Below are 13,152 nucleotides of genomic sequence, written 5' to 3'. Positions count from 1 at the left end.
ACCTGTTAGACCAGAAGACCTGAGACCTGTAGATCAATACCCTGCTTCTCTTCTTTTAAACAAATTTGTACGTGTGTGTGTGCGTGCGTGCGCGTGTGTGTGAGTGAGTCAGTGAGCGAGTGTGCGAGTGTGTGTGTGAGAGTGTGTGTGTGTTTGTGAGTGTGCGTGCATGTGTGTGTGTGTGTGCGAGTGTGTGTGTGTAGCATGCATGTACTAACATCCTCATCAACAGATAGGCTGTTGATGATTCTCAATGGACATGCCTGTCTGTGTTTCATGGAAGCCTGAGACGAGACCTCAGAAGGGGTGGATCCAATCACAGGCCGCCTCCCCCATTTAACACTTCAGTCAGCTCAACAGGCCCATCTTAATTCCAGGCTGTGAGCTAATCGCTCGCTGTGGTGCGGTGCGGTGTCTCTCTCATGCTTTCTGATGAGTCTGATGAGCTGCAGTCATTATGTCGAGGGCTGGGGAAATGTGGCCTGTTTGTTTGGGGCTGCGTTGCGCTGAGAACAAAAAAATAGCTTTGCTCTAGTTTAAACATAATTTAGTTTTCTGATGACTACACCAAAAAAGACGACGTTTATTTGTCTCCCGCTAGCCTGGCTAGTCACAGTCTAGACACACTCACATCACAAAAAATGCAAGACTTCAACCTGCTGGAGCTGAAATTTCACCGTTTTCATAATTCTGAAAAATTATCATCGGGAACAGGACGAGATGAGCACTGGCATTTTGTGTTCTCATCTTCCCAATTTGAGAGCAAATCCATTTTGTTCACTCCAAGGTCTGTAGTACAAATAGGAGGCAAATAATGTTCTTTTTTTTTTTTTTTTTTTTTTGGAGTAGTCATCATAAAATGAAATTATGTCTAAACTAGAGCAAAACTTTTTTTTTTTTTTGATTCCCTGACAGGAGCCACTGTGAGTGGGACAGAGAGAGAGAGTCTGACTCTCCATCTTATCCTCATTTGCACACAGATAAGACACTTGATATACACATCAGCTTCGCTCAATATTCAATCTGACCACAGGCACTTGCGTGACATTGCCAGAGATGGCCAACTGTGGTCACGTAAAACAGAAATGGAGGTGGGGGGGGGGGGGGGGTTGGGGGGGGGGGAGGAGTGGAGATAGATTGGAAAGCGAAGAGGGCAGCAGCTTGGGGGGTGGGGAGAGGGGGCTGGCGGTACAGACTTCATTGGAGAGAGGGTTCCAACAACTAATGAGTCTCGCAATGTCAAATAATAAGTCCCTGCAATGACTGCCAGACGCTGTCTCTAAATGGGATTCACACACATAGAAATAAATGCACACACACACACACACACACACACGCGTGTCCTCAGAATGAATTTATCTCTAGCACTGGTCTCATTTCAGTGTGCGCTTTGCCTAGATTATCAGAACTCAACCAGATTACCAATCCTTTGGTCCGAGCCCAGAAATGCTGCAAGCTTAATGCATTCAGCAGCTATGAAAAAAGATGTTGTTTCGAACATATCACTTCATAAAGAATTGCAAAAAGTTAACACAGATCACAGAAATGACAACAAGTAAACCAAATAAAAGAAATATTGCCAACCAGATAAACTCTCCAGCAGGCAGGCTTTCTGCCTTCTCTTCTTCTCTTATAGAGTATGGACTCTATAATCTACAGTTTAAGTGGATAGCAAGTTGAATCTATTGTTTTGAAATAAGGGAGCCCTTTCTAGCACACACAGCTCTGAGAGCGCTGTCCACAGACTCAGTGGTGCTGAAACAACCAGTTCCGTGGATTCTGACTGTGGTGCATTCTGTGTGTTCAATGATAGACTCACACAACAGTTTGTCAACGTTGCTGTATTTTCAATAAAGTACCAAGGTCAGCCCCACATAATCTGCACAAGAACATCTACCTATATTCCCTGTAGTTATTTGAAGACATCATCTGTAAACACTTTGAAATGCGCAAAATGTAAGTTGCTCATATTTTTTTATGTGTCGACTGTTTCCTCTTTTAATATAAAATGAATATCAATGATGTGTGAAATTGTTGAAATTGATGTGCGCCTCAATTAAAAGTGTTTTATACCTCCAAGTCAAAAAAATAAAATAAAATAAACAAACATGAAAGCTTTTAACTGCTTTAATGTTTCGCAGCGGGCGCCGCGTCACTTTAAGCAACAGCGGACGAAATCGCCGCTTAATATTAATTTCATAAATCATTTCCTGTTCGATAAGCGCGCAGGGCTCTCGTAATGTTTGCAATTACGAAATGCAGGTGATAACTTTATCTCCGGTTCAATAAGCAAATGGCAGGCACCTGTTGACCTTTACCGCCGGTGCCCTTGAGGATGTTAAGCACACGCGGGCGAAACCAATTAACATTATCAGCGGCGTCCTCCCGGAAAGATCGTTTCCCCGACATCTCAGTCAAGATTAGCGCGCAAATGAGTTTTTGCAGGAGCCGCGAGCAAAGCGTAGCCACCGCAGCAAATTAAAAAAGAGCACGTAAACGCACGTAAACAGGGGTTCGTTTAAGCCGAGAGTATTCGCTTGATGAAAAGCTCTTAAACAACTCTTAAGACAAGTGTGTTCTAATTGTATATAATATAATGCAGTGTGTTACCTGCTGGCTAACTAAAGGCATGGCACATATTTATATAATCAATAAGTAAACAACACTGGAACTGATTCCCAATTATTCAATTATGTATTACGTGCATACTTTAGATTTCATAGATGAAACATTAAAGGGAAAGTAATATACTGGAAGGGATATCAAGTTATTTTATCTGTCTAAAGAAACCATGGAAAATAACAGATGCCATATTACTAATGCAATGCAGCGATTAATATTCCAGTTTGTGTAAATCCTGTACATGTTTGTTTAAGAAAAAACAAAAACAGATAAAAAACGCACATCTTGTGAGCCTGCTGTTTAATGAAAACACATCTTATTAAACCGATAAGCCCCGCCCACTCCTACTCTGCTCCCCCCGCGTCCCCTTTTTCAAACGTGCAGGACGGCTGAAAGCACGATGTCTTAATCGATGGGCCTCCCCCCTCGGGTTCGAGGGTGAAACCCCACACCTACGCCTCGACCTCCTTCCGCACCCCCGCCCCCAACAGACGCCCCGTCCTCTCCTCCGGCCCGTCGTTCGCGCGAAGCTCGCCGCGGATGCGGCAGCAGTTAAAAGCTGCCGATGGCTGTCCTGCAGTACGCCAACGAGAATGGGGTCCAACGAGGGCCGGGGTCCTCCTGTTGGGCCTTCCCGAACCCTAGCTGAGCCTCCCCGGTATAACGAAGCCTTCCAGTTGAATTAAAAATGTGAAGAAAAAACAAAATCCGTTCAACATTCCCTTTTTTTCCCCCCATTTCAAATGCGATGCGCCGCCATTTCCGATATCCATGAGAAGAGCTCGCGTTAAGACTAGGCGGCAGCAGCAAAGGGAATTTGGAAATTCCCGATAACCGGAATGTCGCGAATGATATCGTTCCTCCGCGCTGGGGTGCTTCCGAGCTTCTGGGCTTACAGGAATGCGACAAGGAACCCCGAAGCCATTACTGGATTCCGCGTAATCAATTTCAAGGAGACTAATTTGTTTTAACGCGCCGTGCGCGGGGGCTCTGACTCCTCGCGTCAGCGGTGACAATTAAACGCGACGGCGGTTTCATTCATAAACGGAGAGGGCTGATTGATTTCCGCCGCGCGCTAAACAAAAACAAATCCGGGCACTTCCGCCTAACGGATCCTCCGACCGTATTTTCCGCTCATCAACCCCCGTGACAGGGCCGGTGCTTTTATTTGTCGAACACGCGCACGCGGGCGACGCACACACACCGGCCCGGAATAAATCTCGAGCCTTTTCCGATTTGCGATGTCGCGCGGGGGGGTCGTGCCAAAACATTTAAGCGGCTGAGTTGATTCCGTTGCGACGACGCTCCTGGGTTAATGTGGCGGAGATGATTGCAGCTGTTTGCCGGCGGCGTCTTCGGGGAGGTCCTTCGGGTTTCCGAACGGCTTCCGCACCGCGCCGTATCTTCCGCCGAACGCGCGCCGTTCGACTCAACCGCGCGAATGTTATCCGGATCGTATCGACTCAATGTTATTTGTACACTGGTTTTTTTTGTTTTGTTTTTTGTTTTACAGAGAAGTCTGTCACAAAAACACTTTACAGAGGAGATAGAGAGGAAAATTTGGGCAAAAACCAGGCCAGAACCCTCCAAAAAAAAAGCAAGCGAGGTTTAAAAAAAATATAACTCCCCAGTGGGAAGAAAAACACTCAGACACTCAGCTCCCCGATGGGAATAAATCTCAGCAGGGGCCCAGCTACAGAGGGGGAGCCCGTCCTCCAGTAGCCGGCCCGGTGGAACAGTGAAGACAGATGTATTTTTATTCCCCACACTTTTGCACAAAAGCACAGAACCATGGGCGGGTTAGCGAGCGTGGAGCGGCCCTTACCTTCCCGACGTAGAGCGGGTCGTCCCCGGTGTACTCCTCCAGCACGAAGAACTGGTTCCAAACCCAGCTCCTCTTCTGCCTGGCGAGGGCCGAGCCGGCGTCCCCGGGGGCCTCCGGGAGCAGCTCAGGTGGGGGCCCGCCGTCGGCGCTCGACCCCGCGCACCCCGCCTCCCGCGGGGCGACCGTCAGCAGCAGCGTCGCCACGGCCACCGCGCTCCACGCCGCCGCCGCCGCCGCCGCCGCCGAGCCGCTCAGCCTCATCTGTGCCGCGAGCCGAAGTCCTCGCCACGAGAAAACATGCACCAAGAAACCCCGCCGCTCCCCACCGCCCAAGGCCTCCGCTCCGCCCGGAATCCACTCCCAGAGGCGCCTCTGCGCGGAGAGAGTCGGTACCCTTCCTTCCTTCAGCCGACAGCGGCAAAGCAGACGAACGGCTTCCACAGCTTTTATTGATTTATTTTTTTTTATTTTTTTTCACAAAAGAGGTGGGATAGCACACACCTGTAGGTACAAAGGGAGAGAGAGAGAGAGAGAGAGAGAGAGAAGGGGGGGGGGAACAGAGAGAGAAAGAGAGAGCGAGAGAGAAAACTCTGTAAGCAAAATCACCTGGGTGATCAGCAGTATTCTTAAATGGCAAATGAAGTGATAGATTTCAGCTTACAGTATGTAAAAGTTCAAGCATTTGTTTAAGCGTAATAAGCTGGAAAACATGTCACTGACACATACTGACAAGTGCTGAGTAAACACGGCTCCCAGCTGGAAGTTTACAGCGTGTTTTGTGTGCTGATATCTTGACGGTACACCGCAAAGGTGAAGCACAGTGTAAACCAACCGCGTGCGAGATAGAACCATAACACCTTTGACGGACAGCGCAACGCACACGCCCAGGCAACATCGCCTCTCTAAAAAAAACAATACAGCACAAGAGGTTGCAAGGTCAACATTGCCCTCCAAAGCCCCGCTTCAAAGGCGCAAGGCACGGTGGCCTGCGTGGGACACCCAATCGAGTCATTACCTGAGTGATTCGGGGTCGTAGCCCCGCAACGAAACGACGCAGCGCATTTTGCCCACGAGGCCGCCCACTAAACGCGACCTTGGTCCTGAGCCTTCAAGGTCAACGGAACAGCCGCTGCTTAAAGTGCTTTTATCGACACCATTTTGAAGCCGTTCCCATTCTTCAGCAGCTCGATATATAATTCAGGTCGGCCTGGCAACAAACACGAGGCTGATGGCTCACGAGAGCTTGTGTTGGGCCAGTACCTCCATGGCAAATTACAAATTACAAAACAGCCCCCCCCCTCCCCCGTTTTCTGATTGGCAACTGTGTAATTGTCTTGGAAGTCTGAGATTTATTAAGAGCAATCAGAGACACAGCCAGACACACCAAGGGCTGTTTCTGCCGTTTGGAAAATACAGTCTTCAGTACGCCGTGTTGTTCGTCTCAAGGTGGTACGAACACAGTTATTTACAGTCTATTCTTATGTTACACAGGTGCTTGGGTCTAATTCAGCGGCTGATTAGATGCTGCCAAGTGGAAGGAAACTACTCTCTCGCTGACACACACACACACACATATGCTCCCTCTCTCTCTCCCTCTCTCTCTTTCACTCTTCCACTTCTTGCCCTATAGTATAGAGGGGCTGTGGTAATATGTACTGCAGGTCTTAATTATATTTTGTCAAAGGAAGATACTTATAAACACTCAGTAATTGTGGTTGCTAATAAAATGCTAATGGCTTACAACGAGCAAAAAGACAAAGATATAGGGCTGGCTAAAACTGCACTACAGTAATAGAAAGTGGATTTAATTTCTAACCTCCTGAGAAGCCTTTTGTATTGAAAAACATCACAAGTCCTTTTGTTTATTCATTTGATTTTTTTTTTTTTTTTTTTTTAATAAGCCTGTAGCAGTCGGTCTCTAGATTTTCACTCTTTGCTAATAAAGTGGTGCCTGAGTGCCATTAATTACCCCAGAGAGATAGGCCTAAATCATCCCCGCCGCGGGAGAGCCTGTGCCAGTCCATTCCCGTCGGCGGCTTTAATAGAAAGCGGGCCGCGAACGCGAGCCCGCTAACGGATTACGACCCGATGGGGTTTCGCATGCGCCGCGGCGGAAAACGATCGGCTCGCCCCGGGGGCGGCATCCTGAAACGAGAGCGCCGCTGCCTTCCCCCGGGCCAGCGTTCCCGCCCGCCATCTGCGCCTCTTCCAACCCGCCGGGCTCCCGGGAAGAGTTCGCGCGCGGTGTCGATTCGTTCGTTCGTTCGTTCGTTCGTTCGTGTCGTGTCGGTTTCGCGTTCAAAGAGCAGGCTCGGAATAAATACTCTGAGTCTGCCCTCTGAGGCCGCAATTCGCATACTTGCCACCGGTGGCGCTGTTTTATTTCTGGTGGGTTTTTATTTCATTTTAATTTTGCACAGTAGAGCACTCTGTTCCACCGCATTAGCGAGTTAATGCAGGGAAATGGTATTTGAGGCATCTGTATGGAAAAACTGCAACAACAACAAAAAAAAAAAAATAATGTCTTAACATGCGTTAAGTTGTGATGAGTTTTAAAAAAAAATTTCTTTCTTTTAAGTAGCAAATATTACCTTGTTTTAAGTTAGTTTTCCCTTGACATGAGAAATTGTCTTACCCCATTGGAAAACCTTGAATAGTCTCACTTCATTGGCAATCTTTTTGTCTTATTTAGTAAAAATGTAATACAGACAAGATTTTAAGTCGCAAGACTGAAATACTTGTTGAGATGGACGTATTTTCTGGGTTTTTTTGCAGGGAAAGGAGAGGGTGTGGGACACACTGTCAGACATGCACCCGCACCTCGCACTGTTCAGGGTCCTCGTCCCGGCTGCGGGGCCATTTCATTTCCGTGAGCTGTGAATTCTATTTATATAACCACTTCATCTGGGGTGTCTTCAGTTTGAATTAAGTGCATTCTAGCTGTATGTGCAGTTCTTAGACTTCCATCAATTTGCAGCTAATTTAGTTATGCTGGCTGGTACATTATGTCTCTATCAGTGTTCCAAGCCTGCATCTTACGAGGAAAAGGGTCCTTCCTACCCATTTTAGATTTTTCTAAAAGGGGTTTTCAAACTCACTGCTGGGGACATACTGTGTGTACTAGTTCGTTCCCTACCATAATTGCAATGAGCCGTTAATTGTTCTTAATTAGATGCTTAATATCTGGAGAAGGACAATGTATCCTCTTAAGACCACATTATGTGAGAAATAGCTATGCATCCCTTAACTTTTAGCTTTTAACTATTGTTTTTAATTGTCTGCAGTGTGCTGCATGACAAACGATTCCTTTTTTATTATCGAAGTAAAATGTCTAATTGCCTCAAGTCTTGACTGACATGTGAAATGACTGAAGTCTTAACTGCTTTAACACGTGCAAATTTATGTGAGAACTTGAATGCATGCTTTTCAACAAAATCAACCAATCAAGATATTGGCTGTGACAAAAACCAGCATACACAGGGCTGAGTGTGAAAGCCACTGTTCTAGATCATTCTGAATAGATTAACAAGGGGGCGAATGAGGAGCACTGGTAACATAGCTAATGAAAAATGCGAGATCAAGAGGACAATCTCAGGGAAGTGTTTTCTACTGCACACACTCCAAAACTCAAAAACCCAATTTGTCGTGAATCACACATGATTATAAATGTTTTTTCTAGTGATACCACATCCATTACCATATCCTCTTGCAGTATTTATTGCATCACATCGAACTCGACTAAGACAGTACAATTTATTTTTTATTGATTCATTTTTTCCTATGCTGAGCTTATTTAATAATTCTCAGAAACCTGTATCGCTTTAAGCTGTTCACAAGAAGACAGCAGAAGAGAACGAGGCTGCGGGTGCAAAAAAGAAAAACGGACACAAAACTGTAACTGGACTGCTATTGGATTACGGTGTAGCAAATCAGTGCAGTCTCGCCTTTGAAGGAGCACAGAATAGCTGAAGATTCGGCAGCACAGGGCCTGGTGGGTTGTGTGTGTGTGTGGTGGAGGTACGCGTGTGTGTGTGTGCGTACGTGTGTGTGTGTGTGTGGTGGGGGTACGTATGCGTGTGTGCGTACGTGTGTGCGTGTGTGTGTGTGTGTGGTGGAGGTACGTGTGTGTGCGGTGGGGGTGTGTATACGTGTGTGTGCGAGTGTGTGGTGGAGGTATGTGTGTGTGTGGTGGGGGTGTGTATACATGTGTGTGCGAGTGCGTGTGTGTGTGTGTGCGTGTGTGTGATGGGGGTGCATATGCGTGTGTGTGTGTGTGTCTGGTGGAGGTACGTGTGTGTGTGTGTGTGTGTGTGTGTGAGTGTGTGTGTGTGGTGGAGGTACGTATGTGTGTGTCGGTGGGGGTGGTAATGGCAGATAAAATGAATTCCTCTTAATGGGAATAACACGCAGGGCCTCAGACTACAGAGCAGCCACCGAGCCCTAAGACGTAGAAACAAGAGACGTGGGAAATGTGCTGTCTGTGACCTTGGGCTTCAAGAGAGCACATCGCTTCGTACCACAACTGACAGTGCAGCGGAGAGAAAGTCGATAAGACGCGGACTGGTACGGTACCCGCGTTCGCTTCTCCGTCGGATAGCGAGACCACCCCGCCGCTCACGTCCGCACATCTCGACCTTCCCAGAAACGGCAAAGCAAGCCCCGCTCCAACCAGACGCGACCCCAGGTTTAAGTGGCACACCTTTTCATCGAAACATCCTCCCGAAGGCGTCCCGTGGGGCTCTGAATGTGTCAAAAACTTTTTCAGCCGGTTGCCAGGAGACTTTCTAGTCAATACTCTTAGGCTGAGAAAAGGCAGCGTTACAAAAAAGGAGAAAATCTTCTTCCGAAGGAACGCTTTGAGTTCCCCGCAGATTTCCGTCCAAGAAAACCTCCTTCCCTGGAGTTCTGGGATGACTGTTGCAAGACACAAACAAAACTGCCAATCCCGTAAAAGGCTGGAAAACACTTCCCAGTTTGTCGTTCCCTTGTCTTTGTTGAGCGTTTCTCCGGGGAGCTTGCCGGTGCAGTTCGGTTCTCGCTAGCGGAAGGGGAACCCTAACACAGGGATTGGGCGTCCACACGTTCCAAAGCCAACGGTCACCAGTCTCATGCAGGTCTAGGGACGCTAGGCCTCTGAGGGGACGCCTGTGCCCACGAGCGAGTCCACTTTGCGGTACACGGGGGAAAAGGCCTCAGCTTCGCTTTCAATCCACTGCCCAACCCCCTCCCCTCCTCCACCCCCCAAAAGTGAGGAGGGCTTCCCCACCCGCTAAGTGAGGAGATGTTCCACTGCTCTCTGACAGGATTGGCTCTCTTTTCCGGAGACAGCGGCGCACCCGAGCGGGGGCCTGCGCTGGGGAAATGTCTTATCTAAACCCTCTAATCTCATTTACAAGCTTCACTTTACAACGGGATTACAAGTACTTAGTAACTGATCATTTCCCCCCTTCTTCCCTCCTTCTCTCCTTCTTCTTCTTTATCTCGCAGCAACTCGGCCAGTGCGTTCAGTGAGAGAAAAAAATAAATAAATAAAAAAATAAATAAAGAACTAAGTGTGAACCCAAAAGAGATTTGCATAGATCTGCCTTGCTTGAATACCAAAGACACCAGAGACCCCCCCCCCCCCACCAACCCCACTCCCCAAATCCCTTCTCATCAGCTTTGCTCAACCTTGTCAGAAGACATCGAGTCTTTCTGCTTCGCTGGAGTGGACCGACTTGAAAGGCTGGATTTATCTTCTTTTTTTTTTTTTTTTCTTTCCCTGACCAAAAAGATGTCTCACATCACAGTAGGGAAGACGGAAGCTCTGTTTTTTTTTGATTTGATTCATTCTCTTGGAATGTGTACCCCCCTACCCCCCCCCCCCCCCCCACCCTCCCACCCCCCACTCACCTACTCCCGAAATCTTCATCGCCACCACACATGCCCCGTCCTCCCCCTACTGTTTAATATCGCGTCACACGCTGCTTCCTCAGATTTCTCATGACTCGTAAGTATCCGGCCCGGGGCTCGGGGGGGGGGGGGGAGGGCCGTCCGAAGGAGGCGAGGACTTCTCTCTCCCGCTGTCCTAACGAACCATCTGCCTCCGGTTTCCTCCTTCCACACTTTCACACGCCGAGCTTCGCCGTCTCCCGCTAAACTGTACTGCCCCCCCCCCCCCCCCCCCCATCTGAGAGAGGCCGCTCCGGAAGCGGATCCCTCCAGTAGCAGCGACCATATCTGATTCTGACCAAAACTTTCTAATTGATCGCATTGCAGGCATTCAGCAGACGCTCTTATCCAGAGGGACTTACACAACTTTTACACCCATTTACATTGCACCTATTTATCCATTATCCATTTTATACAGCTGGATATACACTGAAGCGATGCAGGTTGATTATCTTGCTCAAGGGTCCAGCAGCAGTGTCCTACCCGGGAACTGAACCTGTGACTTTTGGACCTTTGACTTTAGAAGACCAGCTCCTTGCCCGTTATACAATATCGCCCCTCCCCCACAAGATCCTTGGTTACTGAGAAACTTGGCCTTGGAGGTTTCATGATACCCAGTGGATCCCCAGCTACCTGAGATCCTGGTGATTGACTAAACTGGCAAATCAAACAAACTAACTAACTTCTTTCATATGTTAATAAAAGGCTTGCTCTCTCTCACACACACACAAACACACATTTTCCATCCCTAGGTTAAGAGATATAAATCTATTTTTCAGTTGGTTCCCACTGCATAAGTATGGCTATAAAAAAATACACCTCCATATTATTTTTTTTTCATGGCAAGCTGAGAAGGCCAAGAGCAGTTTTTAGTTTTTGAAAAATGGTCATGTAGAGCGCTACTGCTGTCAATAAAATCATAAAATGCATTTTCCCCTCCAAACATCTTGTTTCTGAATAAACAGCTAATATCGTGCTGAATTAATGATCCATTTCCATAGCTCCAGCAGGCGAAAGCACACAGGCCTCTGTTTCCCATTTACTTTCCCGCCAGAAACAATGAATACTGCAGGAAGAGTAGCATAAAATTGAAAGGTTGAAAATGTTCCACTGAGTTACTTTAACACTAGGAGCGCTGTGACAGGTCATTTGACCTGTCACTGAGATATTTCGGAGTTTAGGATTTTTTTCATTTAGTTACTAGCAAGCTACATCATCCGCATTCACTGACTTTTCCTAAATATTTGTTCTTTACGTACCAGCGTAGTAGGAATGTCAAAGTCCCGTTTGGAAAATGTTAAAAGCACCTTATTTCACTTCCGTGTGTGTTATAACAGTGTTGTTAAATTACGGCCGTCTTCAGACTAAGGAGTCAGTTTTCCTTCACCACACCAGGAGGCGCAAGGATATACTTTTCATCGCGGTGGACACGCATTTATATTTGTACGAATGTTTTATTTATTTTGTTATTAGAAATATTTGTTTATGTTTATTTTGAATAATACATTATATAATGTTTTAAATATGTGATCTTAAAAAATATTTTTATAGGCTATTGCGTTCGTTTTGTGATCATTTGTTTATGCCTATGCCTTTCCCTTGTGTTCTGAAATCATAGCCCTACATTTATTTTTACAGTTATTATACAACTGGAAATTTCTAAATAAGGGTTAAAATAAAATTGATCCGTCTTCAAATGCATAAACAATTTTTTTTTTCAATTTTATGCATTATCATTCTCGTGCACAATGGCTGCATGCGACACGTTCACGTACAACAACAATGCTGCGTATGATATTGAAAAAACTAAATCTAAGCTAAAGAAACGACTACAATATAACAAGATAAAAATATATTCGAAGCGCTATTTGTTTCGGCTGTTAATTTGTTTATTCATAGAATATTACAGTGAATACGTCTTTTTGTAGGCCAACCCGGACGTTTCTTCCGCCATGGGTTCCCTCGGCAGATTGCCAATGCATTTTTCCAATAGGGATTTAGTTTTCTTCCGAAAATAAGACCTATGGTTAATTTATGCCTAAAACAGTTTCACGTTTTGTTTTACGAGTTCTATGGGTTCGCCGCTCACTCACGCTTAGCGTTCGACGCTCAGCGTGCATGCGAGCTAGTAAAACAAGAGTGGTTATTGCAAAAATGTGACCGCTCTTGTAGTTTCAATATAGAAACTTAGCCTACTTTTCAAAAGCACATGACAGCTTAGAAATCCACGGTTGACAAACAATCGTGAAGCTCATTTAGGCTTACGTTCACCACAAACCTTACTTTCGGCAGAAAACTAAATCCCCACGGGAGAAATCTGATGAGAACCCAATGCCAACTTACTTCCGGGTTTTAGGACTACAAACTGTAACACTATTGCAAAAACAATCTAAAATAAAGAAACCACTACAATACAGCATGATAAAAATATATTTGAATCATAGCGTAGTTTGTTAGTTTATAGTTAGTCATGGTTTGTTTCGGCTGTTAATTAGTTTATTTATAGAGTGTTTCAGTGAAGACGTCTTTTTGTACACCAACTCGGACGTTTCTTCTGCCATCGGTTCCCTCGGCAAATTTCCTATGCATTTATCCCAGACGGATTACGTTTATTTAGTGCACTTGTTATCAGTGGACTTTCTGTGAGTTCTGATCAAGCATACCTTGCTCGTTGATGTATACACACACACACACACACACACACAAAATATGCTAAAAAAAATTATAGCTGTATCATATCCTATTTTCTGTGAGGTAAAAATGTGACGTGACAC

General features: G+C 46.1%; 1 protein-coding gene across 3 annotated transcripts in view; it reads right to left on the bottom strand.

Annotated features, from left to right (window-relative positions):
- Positions 1-13,152, bottom strand: part of cdh7a (cadherin 7a) — a 103,610-nt gene that overhangs the window by 81,279 nt on the left and 9,179 nt on the right. For all 3 annotated transcript variants that reach the window (XM_035430031.1, XM_035430032.1, XM_035430033.1), the window contains exon 2: positions 4,448-4,948. In XM_035430031.1, coding sequence (XP_035285922.1) covers positions 4,448-4,708 — 261 coding nt within the window. In that variant the 5' untranslated portion in view covers positions 4,709-4,948. The remainder of the gene's footprint in view (positions 1-4,447; positions 4,949-13,152) is intronic.

The sequence above is a fragment of the Anguilla anguilla genome, chromosome 8 (genome assembly GCF_013347855.1).
Source record: "Anguilla anguilla isolate fAngAng1 chromosome 8, fAngAng1.pri, whole genome shotgun sequence".
Taxonomy (NCBI): Eukaryota; Metazoa; Chordata; class Actinopteri; order Anguilliformes; family Anguillidae; genus Anguilla; species Anguilla anguilla.
This window is presented reverse-complemented; position numbering and strand designations above follow the sequence as displayed.